The 14,431-nt window shown below is 32.3% G+C and overlaps 1 protein-coding gene across 1 annotated transcript in view; it reads right to left on the reverse strand.

Moving 5' to 3' along the window:
- Window positions 1-14,431, reverse strand: part of Stpg2 (sperm tail PG-rich repeat containing 2) — a 522,341-nt gene that overhangs the window by 373,619 nt on the left and 134,291 nt on the right. The window contains exons 7-8 of the mRNA XM_077803111.1: window positions 12,583-12,690; window positions 8,070-8,229 (exon numbers count right to left, since the gene is read on the reverse strand). Of these exons, the coding sequence (XP_077659237.1) occupies window positions 8,070-8,229; window positions 12,583-12,690 (268 nt within the window). The remainder of the gene's footprint in view (window positions 1-8,069; window positions 8,230-12,582; window positions 12,691-14,431) is intronic.

A 14,431-nucleotide genomic window follows, 5' to 3' on the forward strand; every position in this document is an offset into this window, starting at 1 on the left:
TCCATCAGCTGATGAATAGGTAAAGAAAACAATGAAATAGGAATACTATACTCAAATAATGAAATATTGCTCAGCAATAAAAAATAAAAGATAAATGCAATGATGGGAATGAATCTCAAAAACATTTGATGCCAAGTAAAAAAAAGGCAGTCACAAACTCCTGAATAATACATTATTCCACTTATATAAAATTTTATAAATACAAAATTCACAGAATCAGAAACAGTTGCCTGAGGTCAGGAGTAAGGGTAGAAATCATACAAAGAGGCATGAGGGAACTTTTTAGAAATTATGTAAATGTTCTAAAAACTTGACTGTAATGGTGGTTGCCTGTCTGAAAGAAAGTTGACACCTATGACTCCATTTTTGTGACCATACACCTCATAATGCTATGCCAACTACTCTGTCAACTTGTTGAACATTCCAAAAGAAAATTATTTGCTGAAAAGGAAGATCCTAATAATTGTATAAAATGAACTCTTCCCCAATAACAATGATATCCTCTGAGCTGCTCTGTGCTAGAACAATGAGCAATAGAAGTAAATTTATCCCAGTCATAAATTCCTGACAAGCAACTTAAGTCACCCACTTAAAATATCTCTTTATCGTCAAAAGAATCCTCTAACACTATACCTAATGAAACACATCCTGGTCTATACTAGAATCTGTATTCCCTGAATTTCTATTTAAGATTCCATATAAATGTCTTTTTGCTTAACATAGCAATTGAGTCTCTTTGGATGACAGTTGACTACATACATTTACTAAAACATTATCAAACTGTACTCTCAAAATGAATAGTCTTTATTGTGTGTAAATTATACTTTAATAGAACAGAAAAAAGGAAAAAATCTCAAAGCTGAAAAGTGTTCAAAGGTTGACATAGTAAGTAAAGTGAATTTCATGAAAACAATAAAAATTAAAATCATTATCGTCTGATCTCCTTATCATGGCAGTTATTTTAATTTTTGCCCTTTACCTTTGAGCACATAATTATAAACTGTAATATTTTCTACAGTGACAGTATGAATAAAGTTTCATAATACTTTTCATTCAAAAAATACAAACAACATTCTTTGCTATAAAAATATTTTATTAATACAAATATTTTAAGAAAATATTTGAGTTTGTTCTTTATAATTCAATTTTTCTTGTTTTTATTTTATGTATTCTAATTTATTATACATGACAGCAGAATGCATTTCAATTCATAGCGCACATATAGAGCATTTTTTTCATGTCTCTTGTCTTCACAAGGTACAGTCACACCATTCATGTCTTTATACATGCACTTTGGATAATAATATCCATCACATTCCACCATCATTTCTCACTAACCCTATGCCGCCCTCCCTTGCCCCTTCCTCCCCTTTTTTAAAAAAAAAGTTATTGCAGTGAGCAGTAATATCTACTATATAAAATATGATATACTTGAAAGTCAACACTAAACTTGGTTGTACTCATGTTGATTTTACTAAATTAGCTCTGCAAATTCCAGGTATGAGACCACACTTAAATCTTATTTTTCTGGGCTTCAAGTTCATCATCTAGAAATAATAGGGATTGACTAAATCAAACTATTCAAAATCTGATCTGTGGACTACTGACTTTCCAAAATGAATCTACAAGATAAAGAGTTTACAACTAATTGCAAATTTACTATTTCACCAAGCACTCTGCAACAACTCCTTGATGAAGAAATCATTGCATTGCTATATACTCGTGTGTAATCTCCTTTCTTATCATGGGCAAGAAACAAACAATAGACAAAGGAATCTCTGAGTTGCTAAATGATCCTTTGGTTAATTCTAGATGTTAAAGTGATCAAATCATCCCATATAAGCAAATACTTCATATTCTTGATACATTCAAGTTCGTCTGAAGCAGCAAACTCCCCAATTTTTAAAATATTCCAATTTCAAAATCTATACACCAAATGCTCCTACCAAAATTCTGTTGTATCAATTCTTAGAAAACCTAAGTGCTAATTATATTATTCTTGGTGTCTTCCAATATTTCTTCTACTGGTAATGTTTAGGAAGATAAAAACAAAGTATAATAAAAACTATTTGTACAACCATTTAAGGTATATAAAAGAAAAGTATGTCAGATCTATAATCACTCTGGTGCAAGAGCACAACATAACATTCTGTAGGTAAGCTTAAGTAATTAACCATAGCCTGACCTCAGGATTCAGGATATCCATGGCTTATACATCACAGGTACTATATTTTTAAGCTTCTGGCATAAAAAGTCATTATGATTATATGATTCACTCAAATCAAAGTTTTACATATTCATTTTCTAATCATTAAGTCCAAGGAAATGCCCAGGAATCCTTAATCAGATCTAATGGAGAGTTAGAAAGTTTAGGGGAGGACTTCTAGCAGTAAATTGCAGCTATCCAATAAGTAGTCAAATCTGCCCCATAACTTCTTGACAGGTCTAATGCATTACTGTACTCTAATAGCTACATTGAAAGAAACTAAATTTCCATATGATCATTTTTATTTGTTTTAATTAGTTATACATGACAGCAGAATGCATTTCAATTTATTATACACAAATGGAGCACAACTTTTCATTCTCTGATTGTACATGATGTAGAATCGCACCATCTGTTCCTAGGGTAATGACGCCCATCTCATTCCATCAATTTTCCTACTTACCTATGTCCCCTCCCCTTTGCAATCAAAGTTCAATCTCCCCACAATACCCCATCATTATGGATCAGCATCCACTTATCAGAGAGAACATTCAGCCTTTGTATTTTGGCATTGAGTAACTTCACTTAGCACAATATTCTCCAACTCCATTCCTTTACCTGCAAATGCCATAATTTTATTCTCTATTAATGCTGAGTGATATTCCAAACAGTTTCTTTATCCATTAATCTGTTTAAGGGCATCTAGGTTGGTGCCACAATTTAGCTATTGTGAATTGAGCTGCTATGAACACTGATGTGGCTGAGTTACTAACTATACTATGCTGATTTTAACTCCTTTGGGTATAGATGGAGAAGTGGGATAGCTGTTCAAATACTGGTTCCATTCCAAGTTTTCTAAGGAATCTCCATACTGCTTTCCATAGTGGTTGCACCAATTTACAATCCCACCAGCAATGCATGAGTTTACCCTCTTCCCCACATCATCGCCAATACTTATTATTGCTTGTATTCTTGATAACTTCTATTCTAACTACAGTGAGGTGAAATCTTGGTTTTGATTTGCATTTCTCTAATTGCTAGAGATGTTGAACATTTTTTCATATATTTGTTGACTGAATTGTATATCTTCTTCTGGGAAGTGTTTGTTCAGTTCCTTAGCCCATTTATTGATTGGGTTATTTGTTTTTTTGCTGTTAGCTTTTTGAGTTCTTTATATATCCTGGAAATTAGTGCTCTATCTGATGTGCATGAAATGAAGATGTTCTCCCACTTATGGGCTCTCTCTTCACATTATTGATTGTTTCCTTTGCTGAGAAGAAGCTTTTTAGTTTGAATCAATCCCATTTGTTAATTCTTGATTTTATTTCACTAGCTTTAAGAGTTTGGTTGAGGAAGTCAGGGGCCAACTTTTTCTTATATTAGGTGCGGGGTCTCTTCTAATTCCTAGATCCTTGATCCACTTTGAGTTGAGTTCTGTGCATGGTCAGAGACAGGAGTTTAATTTCATTTTGTTGCATATGGATTTCCACTTTTCTCAGCACCATTTGGTGAAGAGGCTATCTTTTCTCCAATATGTGTTTTTGGCACCTTTGTCTAGTGTGAGATAACTCTATTTATGTGGGTTTATCTCTGTGTCTTCAATTCTGTATCACTGGTCTACATTTCTATTTTGGTGCCAATACCATGACATTTTTGTTACTATTGCTCTGTAGTATAGTTTAAGGTGTGGTATTGTGATGCCTCCTATTTCACTCTTCTTGCTAAGGATTGCTTTGGCTATTCTGGGTCTCTTATTTTTCCAGATGAATTTCATGATTGCTTTTTTTATTTCTATGAGGAATTCCATTGGGATTTTGATCAGAATTGCAGGAAATTTAGAATATCATTTCCACTGAATGCACTGGTCAAGAAAGTCACCAAGGCTAGTCAGGATTGAAAGGGAGAAGAGTGAGATTCAACTTCTCAATGAAATGAATAACAAATAGTTAAACAAGAAATGGAGTAATGCCATAACAAAGCCAAAAATAATAGTAGCAATGACTTTACAACCTGACAATGGATGCAAAGCCAAAGCAACCTCAAGACTTCTCAAAATGGCCTTGAGGATACTGATGTTGATGACTTGACCAAAATGTTATGGGAGGCTGGAGAAAAAATCGCTCATATAACAGTAGAAATTTAGCAAAACTCATATTTGATATAATAAAGAAAATACCTAAAGAACAAGTAAATTCTAACTAAAAAAATTCTAGGCTGAATGTCAATATGTCAGAAGTTGCTTTTATCCACATATGAGAAGACATGGGTAGAACAAATTTAATTTAAACACTTTTACCTTTTACTTTTCAAGCAGAATTTATAGAAAATAAAAAGGAATAAGGATTTTCTGAATTTTAAAATAATGTTTTTCATTCCTAGCCTCTCTAGGCAACAAAAATCTCTTAAAGGAACAAGTAGCTTGAGGGAAAAGACCAAAAGCAGGATTTGTCTGTAAAACTCTTTGTTAAAGTTTCAGAAAGATTTAGGGTGGTGCTTTATAGAATCATTCAACTAAATAAAAGAGCTTATGAGAATCTTAGACCCACTTGACTATGACAATAGAGCTTCTAAGAATTTAAGGATGTTCAAACAAGCTGCCTCAAAGTAGAAAAAGACTTTTACAATAAAATATATGTGACTTTGTCTAATAGATTTTATTATAATTTAATACAATAAAAAACTCACAAAATTTTTATAAGCAATTTAACCAGGGTTAAGAAAGATATATTAACTGAACAAAATGAAAAGTACCTTATTCATCTACAGGTAGGAAGAAGACAGAAAGTTCTAGCTGTGAATACAGCCTATTTCTCATAGAAAGGAAGGATGAATTAGGGGATACAAACAAGAGCCCAAAAGGTAAAACTAGAAACCATGGAAAACCATTCCTCTCTGGTATAACTCAGCTCAAATGAAGAAAATAGCAATCTGTATCTGGTTGTATTTCAGAATTGTGATGTGACTGCTGTAGACTTACAGTTTTCTCCTTTTTACATAGGTGTATCTAGAACAATTTCTCTCTCTCTCTCTCTCTCTCTCTCTCTCTCTCTCTCTCTCTCTCTCTCTCTCTCGCCCCCTCACCCTTGTATGTTAGATGAAACAACACATTTCTTGTTTTATAACTCTTCTGACAGAGAGGATTCATACTCAAAATGAGACATACTAAGCTATAATCAAGATCCTCACCTACACCTGATTTAGATGACAAGATCCCAGAATCCAAGATCAGGCCATAATCGCATAGGGCTTTAGAGTCCTTGAGAAGAAAGGATGGACGCATACAGGAAGAATTCACATACTTTGTGGTCAGAGAGTACACTATATAGTAGATTAAATATAGCTATAAATTGTTTGCTACTCCTATCACTGAGAGATAAAGTTTTACATCTTTGCCTTTAGTATGTGCTGCACTGAGTGATCTGATTGACTAATAGAATGCAGAAGAGGGGATATCATGGGTGTGCTATGATTGAGTCAATAAAAGCCTTGCAGCATCTAGCCAAGGCTTTTTTGGGGGGAGGGGAATTCACTCGAGTGAACTTAGGAGGTACTTTATCACTGAGCTACATCCTCAGGCATATATATATATATATATATATATATATATATATATATATAGAGAGAGAGAGAGAGAGAGGATCTTACTAAGCTACTTAGTGACCAAGTTGCTAAGGCTAGCCCCGAAGTTGTCATCCTCTAACCTCATCCTCCTGAATCACTGGGATTACAGGCATGTGCCACAATGCCTGGCTCTAGCCATGTATTGTGGGGCCATGACACCATTGAAAAGTCAGACATGATGAAGCTATGACAGTCCCACTGGAGCCCTGCATTCTTGTCTTCTCAAAAAATGAGATATAATACAAATGTTTTATTTTTAAGCCATTCTTTAATACAGCAGTAGATAATTAGAACTATAGGATAAAAATTATATATATTATGTTAGTTCTATATTCTTAGCTCTATATACTAGAATAACCATTGAAAATATGAGAAAATGTGCTCTATCTGATGTGTGTGAGGGGTAAAAATTTGCTCCCAAAATGTAGGTTCTCTATTCACCTCATTAATTGTTTCTTTTGCTGAGAAGAAACTTTTTAGTTTGATCCCATCCATTTATTGATTCTTGGTTTTAATTCTTGCACTAGAGGTGTCTTACTAAAGAAGTTGGGGCCTAATCCCACATGATGAAGATTAGGGCCTACTTTTTCTTCTATTAGACACAGAGACTCTGGTTTAATTTCTAGGTCATTGATCCACTTTGAGTTGAGTTTTGTGCATGGTGAGAGATAGGGGTTTAATTTCATTTTGTTGCATATGGATTTTCAGTTTTCCCACCACCATTTGTTGAAGAGGCTATCTTTTCTCCAATGCATGTTTTTGGCTCCTTTGTCTAATATAAGATAATTGTAATTTTGTGGGTTAGTCTCTGGTGTCCTCTATTCTGTACCATTGGTCTACTAGTCTGTTTTGGTGCCAATACCATGCTGTTTTTGTTACTATTGCTTTTTAGTATAGTTTAAGACCTGGTATAGTGATGCCCCTGCTTCACTCTTCCTGCTAAGGATTGCTTTAGCTATTCTGGGTCTCTTATTTTTCCATATGAATTTAAAGCCAAACACCAACAAAACAAATAATAGAATCAATAAATGAGACAAGACCTGAACAGAGACTTCCCAGAAGATGATATACATTCAATCAACAAATATATGAAAAAATGTTCATCATCTCTAGCAATTAAAGAAATGCAAATCAAAACTACTCTAAGATATCATCTCACGCCAGTCAGAATGGCAGCTATTATGAAGACAAACAACAATAAGTGTTGGTGAGGATGTGGGGAATAAGGTGCATTCATACAGTGCTGGTGGGACTGCAAATTGGTGCGGCCAATATGGAAAGCAGTATGGAGATTCCTTGGAAATCTGGTAATAAAACCACCATTTGACCCAGCTATCCCTCTCCTTTGTCTATACCCAAAGGACTTAAAAACAGCATACTACAGGGACACAGCCACATCAATGTTTATAGCAGCACAATTCACAACAGCTAAACTGTGGAACCAACCTAGATGCCCTTCAGTAGATGAATGGATTAAAAAATGTGGCATATATACACAATGAAATATTACTCAGCAATAAAAGAGAATAAAATCATGGCATTTTCAGGTAAAGGTTGGCATTGGAGAAGATAATGCTATGTGAAGTTAGCCAATCCCCCCAAAAAAAAACAAATGCTGAATGTTTTCTCTTATATAAGGTGACTGACTTACAGTGGAGTAGGAAGGGTGAGCATGGGAGGAATAGATGAACTCTACACAGGGTAAAGGGTTGGGAGGGGAGGGGAGGGGGCCGGGAGTAAGCAAGGATGGTGGAATGTGATGAACATCATTATCCAAAGTACATGTATTGGTGAACATATTTTATATACAACCAGAGATATGAAAAATTGTGCTCATTATGTGTAATGAGAATTGTAATGCATTCCACTGTCATTTATTTTTTAAAAAATCAATAAAAAGAAAATATCAGAAAATGTGATTTGATATAAATAAATGTTTTAACAAAAATGAATGTTATGAATTATATCTATATCTATTAATCTACCAAGAGGAAATTAGGAGATTTACTGAGTAAAGAAAAACAGTTTCAAATTACAATTAAGGTGTACGACATATTAAAAGTGAAATCTAAATAAAACTGTACTTTATTTTGACTTATATGTGTTTAGTGCATAGTTGATGCTTAAAAAAATGTTAACTTAAAATGATAACCACTAATCGTACTCTCTGGTGCTTCCATCTTGTTAAGAATATTAAGCTACATAAAAGTAAAGAGTAGAAATATATGGATTAATTACTAACCTGGCATTTCCGCTGCCTTGCAGTCCTCTATGAATCGGGCAGTTCTTTGACCAAATGGAGTGTTTTTCTGTCCTGATGTTTTCTTTGGGTACTTGAGAGCTGTTCTAATTTCATTATATGTGCCAGGAGCTGGGGTGATTGATTTAATAGGTACAAATCTCTAGTGAAGAACAGGAAAACATGCCATTGAGAAACTATAGAACATTTTGATACTTCACAAGTTAAAAGCTAAGCTACTGAGTATATAACATCAGAGTTTAATTTATTTCTTAATGGAATGAAGAAAATGTAGATGAATTAAGATCTTACACACATCAAAACAAAATATATAGCTTTTAATCAAATTCCTATATACTAATATAGTAATATATTAAATGCCTTACCAAGGCATATAAACTTCTAGAAAGGAATAATCTCAATATGATATTCTAAATGATAGTATATGAACAATTTCAACATTTAAAATATTCTGAAAATTAAGATCATAAATAAAAACTATATGATCTAATATGATTGCTTTAATTACAAATTACACTATATTAGCAATGTTTCTCAACATACATATTCAATTAACAACAATATTATTAAGCATCTTAAGAAAAATAAAATCTTAGATTCAAGTGGTTTATAAATTCAGCTTAACTAATAAATTTACTAACATTAAATATATACATATGTGTGTAACTATGAACACATAAAATATTGTATATTACTTTTTTTATTTTAAAATAACTTTGAGTTTCACAAAAAGGTTTTAAAAATTAAAAAATACAGAAAATAACTATAGGAAGTTTACCTAGTTTCACCTAATTCTAACATGTTATACCATTTGCTTTTTTTAATTTATGTATCCTCTCTCTTTTTGTCTACCAGGTTCCATATATATATATACATACACATACACACACACGAATGTGTGTATATTCACATACATGAAAAAACATATATGTATTGATCCTTCACCTCTAAACACTTTTATATATATAAATGAAAAATAGGAATGTTTCCTTATATATTATAGTACAGTTATTAAATTCAATAAACATATCAATGATATAATACATCTGATCTACCATTCATAATCCAAACTGGTCTAAAATGCCTATACTGATTTTTCCCATGAAATACATGATCTCATATGGGATCAGATATTGCTCTTAGCCATCATGTCTTTTTAGCCTCCTTTAATGCAAAGATATTTCCACAGCTTTTCTTTCTGCTTTGAGACTTTTAACATCTTGGGAGAACATTGTGTTTCCCTTTGGTACAATAAACCTTTCTTATTTGGAATTTATCCTAAGGTTCCCCATGATTATATCCATATTATGTATTCTTGAGAAGAACAGGAAATAGATGATATGGCTTTCTAAGGCTATCTTATTTGGAGATACATGATAGTCTCTGATCCTTACCATTGATTTTAGTTTTGATCAAATCCAATACTTCCTCTACATTTATCAGTAAGCACTCAGTATTCTACTGTAAGCAAGAGATCTGCCTTCTTCTCCAATTATTTTTCCATTATTTAATCTATTTACTTATCTATTTATTGTCCAAATTGTCTCAAGGATGCCATTTTAATGATTTATAACTCATTGCTGAACTTTGGAACAGTGGTGGGGATGAGGAAGGTTTCAAGTTAGTTCCTATGTACCTATGATATACTCTCATTTTTTATTTATTTCTTAAAACTCACTTTCTGATACAATAAGATATTACAATAAGATATTTAATTCTTTCTACATTAAAATCAGTCATTTTTCAGAAGAATCCTGTTCTGTTTAATGGGGAATATAATTAGTGACCAAGGTCCAGGCATTAGAAATTCTCCTTGATACTGGAGTGTCTCTGTTCCTTGATTCATTTATCAGACCAAGCTACAAAAATATAGATACCTACATATACATGTACACATAGATACATACATACACGTATAAGTGCATGCATATATATATATGTACATATATATTAGAAATCATAAATTCACATCAATATCCATTCATATCTATCCCACAGGTTCTTTTTCCACATCCCCCAATCCATATTTGTACACACCTTTTCTGCATTAAAAATCCTAGTTCACAATAACAATTATTTTGCTTAAAACTGTGCTACCTCTATAATGATTGTTTTATCCATACCATTCCAATAAACCAACCTACTGAAAATAGTTCAGAATTTTTCTTCAATGCTAAACTTACTACCCATCCCTCCAATCCCATCCAAGACTGATATAGTCAAATACTGTGGATAGCTGGATTATTCTTTCTTCCCCCAAGCCTCCCCTTTTTCAATTTGGTTAAAGGAATGCATTTGGAATACAATCACTCATTTGCTTCCATTTTCTTTCAGTTCCAGAGGGTTTTGTTTTAAATATTTTTCTATTCTTACTGATTCATTTCCATTTTTTAATGTATGAAACATTGACTTGCCTCCAAAAGACAAAATATATATTCATAAAAGATAAAAATATAAAAAAGAACTATTGCTTTCTTCCATTTCTATTCTGTCCCATGGGATGCTGAACCATTGACAAAAAAAGTGCCTCAATTTGTAACATTTTCTGATTTCCATGAAGTAAATATGCCCAAAGCAATGGCTAATTTCATACTACCAACATAACAGCAATCAATTTACAAAATCATAGAAAATTAACAATTGGCTTCTGAAACAGTACAAGTAAGCTACAGCACACCAGTGTTTCCACTATATCTCCTTACCACACCTTATAAGTAATCAATGTCAATGCTTTCTGATTTATTATTATTGTATATATATATATATATATATATATATATATATATAGAAAAGTGGTTATTTGTATGCCTTCCTATTATTCCTTCTTACTTACACAAAGGTAAGTATTTCAAATGTGCTCTTTCTTACTTTGTAAAGCAAGTAAATATTAGCATTATCAAAAATAATTTATTACTGTAAGAATCAAAAAGAGCTATTTAAATTTTTCTAAATACCATCTTATTATTCATATGTCAAATATAATGTTTAAAAATTATCATCCCAAACCCCAGATGCATACTAGAATCACTTGAGGCATTAAATATTGGTACCTGGGCCCTATCCTAGACCAACTGAATCATTCTCTGTGAGAAAGAGTAGAAAGGCAGGTTAGCACCTGGGCATGTGAATGTATTAAAATTCCCCCAGGTATTTCTAATGCACATCCAGAGCTGAGAACCAGTGTTATATAAGTATGTTTGAAAAATTAATACTTGAAGAAGTAATGTAATCTAATGCATTCATGTAAAATATTGAACAAATTCCTTAATCAATGATTAAATTGTCCCAGAAACATATCTGTCTTTATTCCTATAACCAGAAATTCTGTGTCCTAAGTCTACATTGTTAATGGCATTATTTAGCTGCTCATGTTCAATTAAACACTAATGTTATCTCTATTAGATAGTCATGATTGCTATTAACTTCTCCACATCTTTCACCTAACCATTATTTGTTTCTACATATCTTCTTAAACAATACTGATATCATTTTTTTCTTTTCCATTTCTTAAAATATGATAGTTGCCAATTGATAAAAATTAGGGATATATGTGATAAACAAAAATAACTTAAATAGAGAGTGCTAGCTACAAAACTGTATTTTTTAAAAAAATCAAGAACACATATACATACAGAAACAACAATAACAACAAAAAAAAAAAACCCTGTCCTCTACAGATCCATCATGTGTAGTGCCTTAAGTACCATTAAGTTGCTCAAGGCAGAAACCTAATGTTCATTCTTGATTCTTCCCTGTCCCTCACTATAACATCTAACCCATTAAAAAGACATCTTAATTATATCTACAAAATATACCTGCAATCCATATACTTGTCTCCCAGGAGATGTCTCTTAAGTAAAATAAAACCAAAGCAGTCATCTATACTCAGCTGAAGGTTAATAACCTTCTCAAGTTAAATAACATAATCAGAACTCTATACAGATATAAGTATCACAATTACCTTGGTCTGGAGGCTGCTACATTAAAAATGTTGCCAGTATTTTAACAGTCTTGCCTAAGAAATATCTTATCAACCTTCAAGATCCCTTAGTATATTCCTTGGAGAATATAAAATGGTTACTGCAGAATATATGATATAACTGCAGCATCATTAAGGAGGTCCCAGAGGCAGTTGTAGATATGACCTATGGCCAGGCTCCACAGACTTACTCTGAAAAATATCCATGACCTCATAGGTTACATATTCATCAGCAAAGTACATTTTAAAATTCAGAGTAAAATAGACCTTTCTTATAATCTGAATTGAATGCTTACATATGCAAATTTGCTTAATTCAAATATTCACCCTCTAATCTTATTTTACTTCATTTTACCCACGTTTTTAGGCATTATGTTTTGCCCAGACCATGTCCACTTCTAATTTGCTTAAAGACCACTTTTACTTTCATAATCTTCTTAAACACCACTGAATTTGTTGCTGGCCTCACATTATGCTTATTAGACTCTATATATGAAAATGGCTACAGACCATTACCTGGGATTGAGAAAGAAAAGCAGGGGATGTATCATTTACATTCGGTGTCACACTTTCAGTCTTCTGAAATTGACTTTTAATGTCATATCTTCCAGGCCCTGGTACTCCCTAAATTACAGAAAGAAAGAAATACATGTTCTCATTAAGAAAGGATCTATATAGCACCTAAGGGAAGAGTTGAATAAATATCTGAACCAAAGCAACAGAGTTTTTAAGCAAATTCCTATATGATATTACCAAAGCACTTCATTAAAAGCTAAGCCAGAACAAACTTCTTAAGAGCAACAAAAAAGAAAATTTTTCTTAGCAAAGCTACCCTTGAATCTGAAACACTACCTGAAACTTTGCTGCCCTCTACTGATAAAGCTCAGAAAAAAAATCATTCACCTCTTTACATGATTAAATATTAAAATGAAGAAATATTTTTAAATGACTTCTATAATTCTTCCATGTAAAAGTACACAATTAGATTTCCCATAAAAAAATTTACTGTCTGGTTAGGGCTAAGTGGAGAGTTCCTGCTCAGTATGTCCAAGGCCCTGGGTTCAATCCTCAGCAACAACAAAAACTTTGCTCTTTTCAATTTCCATTAATCAATAGCCTGCAGTTTTTTCCAACACATTAGCTTTATGAAATATTTTAAGCACAAATGTTTGATGTACCACATTAAGCTTTTAACATGAACAATTAATTCTGTAAATCCGGAGACTAGGTTCTTTATTATTTCTTATTTTTTATTGGTGCATTATAATTATAGAATTCACTATGCCATATTCATACATACACATAATTTGATCAATCTCAATCCCCAGTACCATCCTTTCCCATCCAGTCCCTATCTTCTTCCTGGCCCACTTACTCAATTCTTCAGATCTCCCTTGTATTATTATTATTATACTTAATATAGGGATATATATATGTATTATATATATATACATGTATACGTGTGTGTATATATATGTGTGTATATGTATATAAGTGTGTATATGTATATATATGTATATATACATGTGTGTATATGTATATGTATATATATGTATATATACATGTGTGTATATGTATATGTATATATATGTATATTTACATGTATGTATATATATGTGTATGTGAGATATATATATATATATATATATATATATATATATATATATATATGAGATTCATTGGGGCATATTCTTAAATGAACATAACAAAACATGACAAAATTTGGTAAATTTTTTTTCCCTAATATTCCCTATGACCTGCCCTCTTCCCTTTGATATCTCCCTTCTATTTTCATGAGATCCCCTTTTTTTAATTCCTTTTTATTTATTTTTTCTTTCACTAGCTTCCACCAAGAGCACATTCAATCCTTGAATTTTTTGATCTGGCTTATTTTACTTAGCATGATTTTCTTGGGTTTCAATAATCAACAACAAATGACAGAATTCATTCTTTTTCATGTTTGGGTAAAACTCCATTGTTTATATATACCACATTCTTTTTTCATTCTTCTGTTGACAGGAACCTAGAGTGGTTGCATAAATTGGCTATTGTAAATTGAACTGCTATAAATACTGGTAGGCATGTATCATTAAAGTATGCTGACTTTAGTACTTCTGGATATATACCAAGAAGTGAGATAGATAGATCATATGGTGATTCCATTCCTAGTCTTTGGAGGAATCTCCATACTGCTTTCCAAAATGCTTGTACTAATTTGCAGTCCCACCACTAAGTATTAGTGTACTCTTTTGCCCATATCTTGCCAGCAATTATTGTTATCTGTATTCTTGATGTTTGACATGTAACTGGAGTGAAATTAAATCTCTATAGTTTTGATTTACATTTCCCTGATTGCTAAGGATGT

This window comes from Urocitellus parryii, chromosome 10 (assembly GCF_045843805.1).
Source record: "Urocitellus parryii isolate mUroPar1 chromosome 10, mUroPar1.hap1, whole genome shotgun sequence".
NCBI lineage: Eukaryota > Metazoa > Chordata > Mammalia > Rodentia > Sciuridae > Urocitellus > Urocitellus parryii.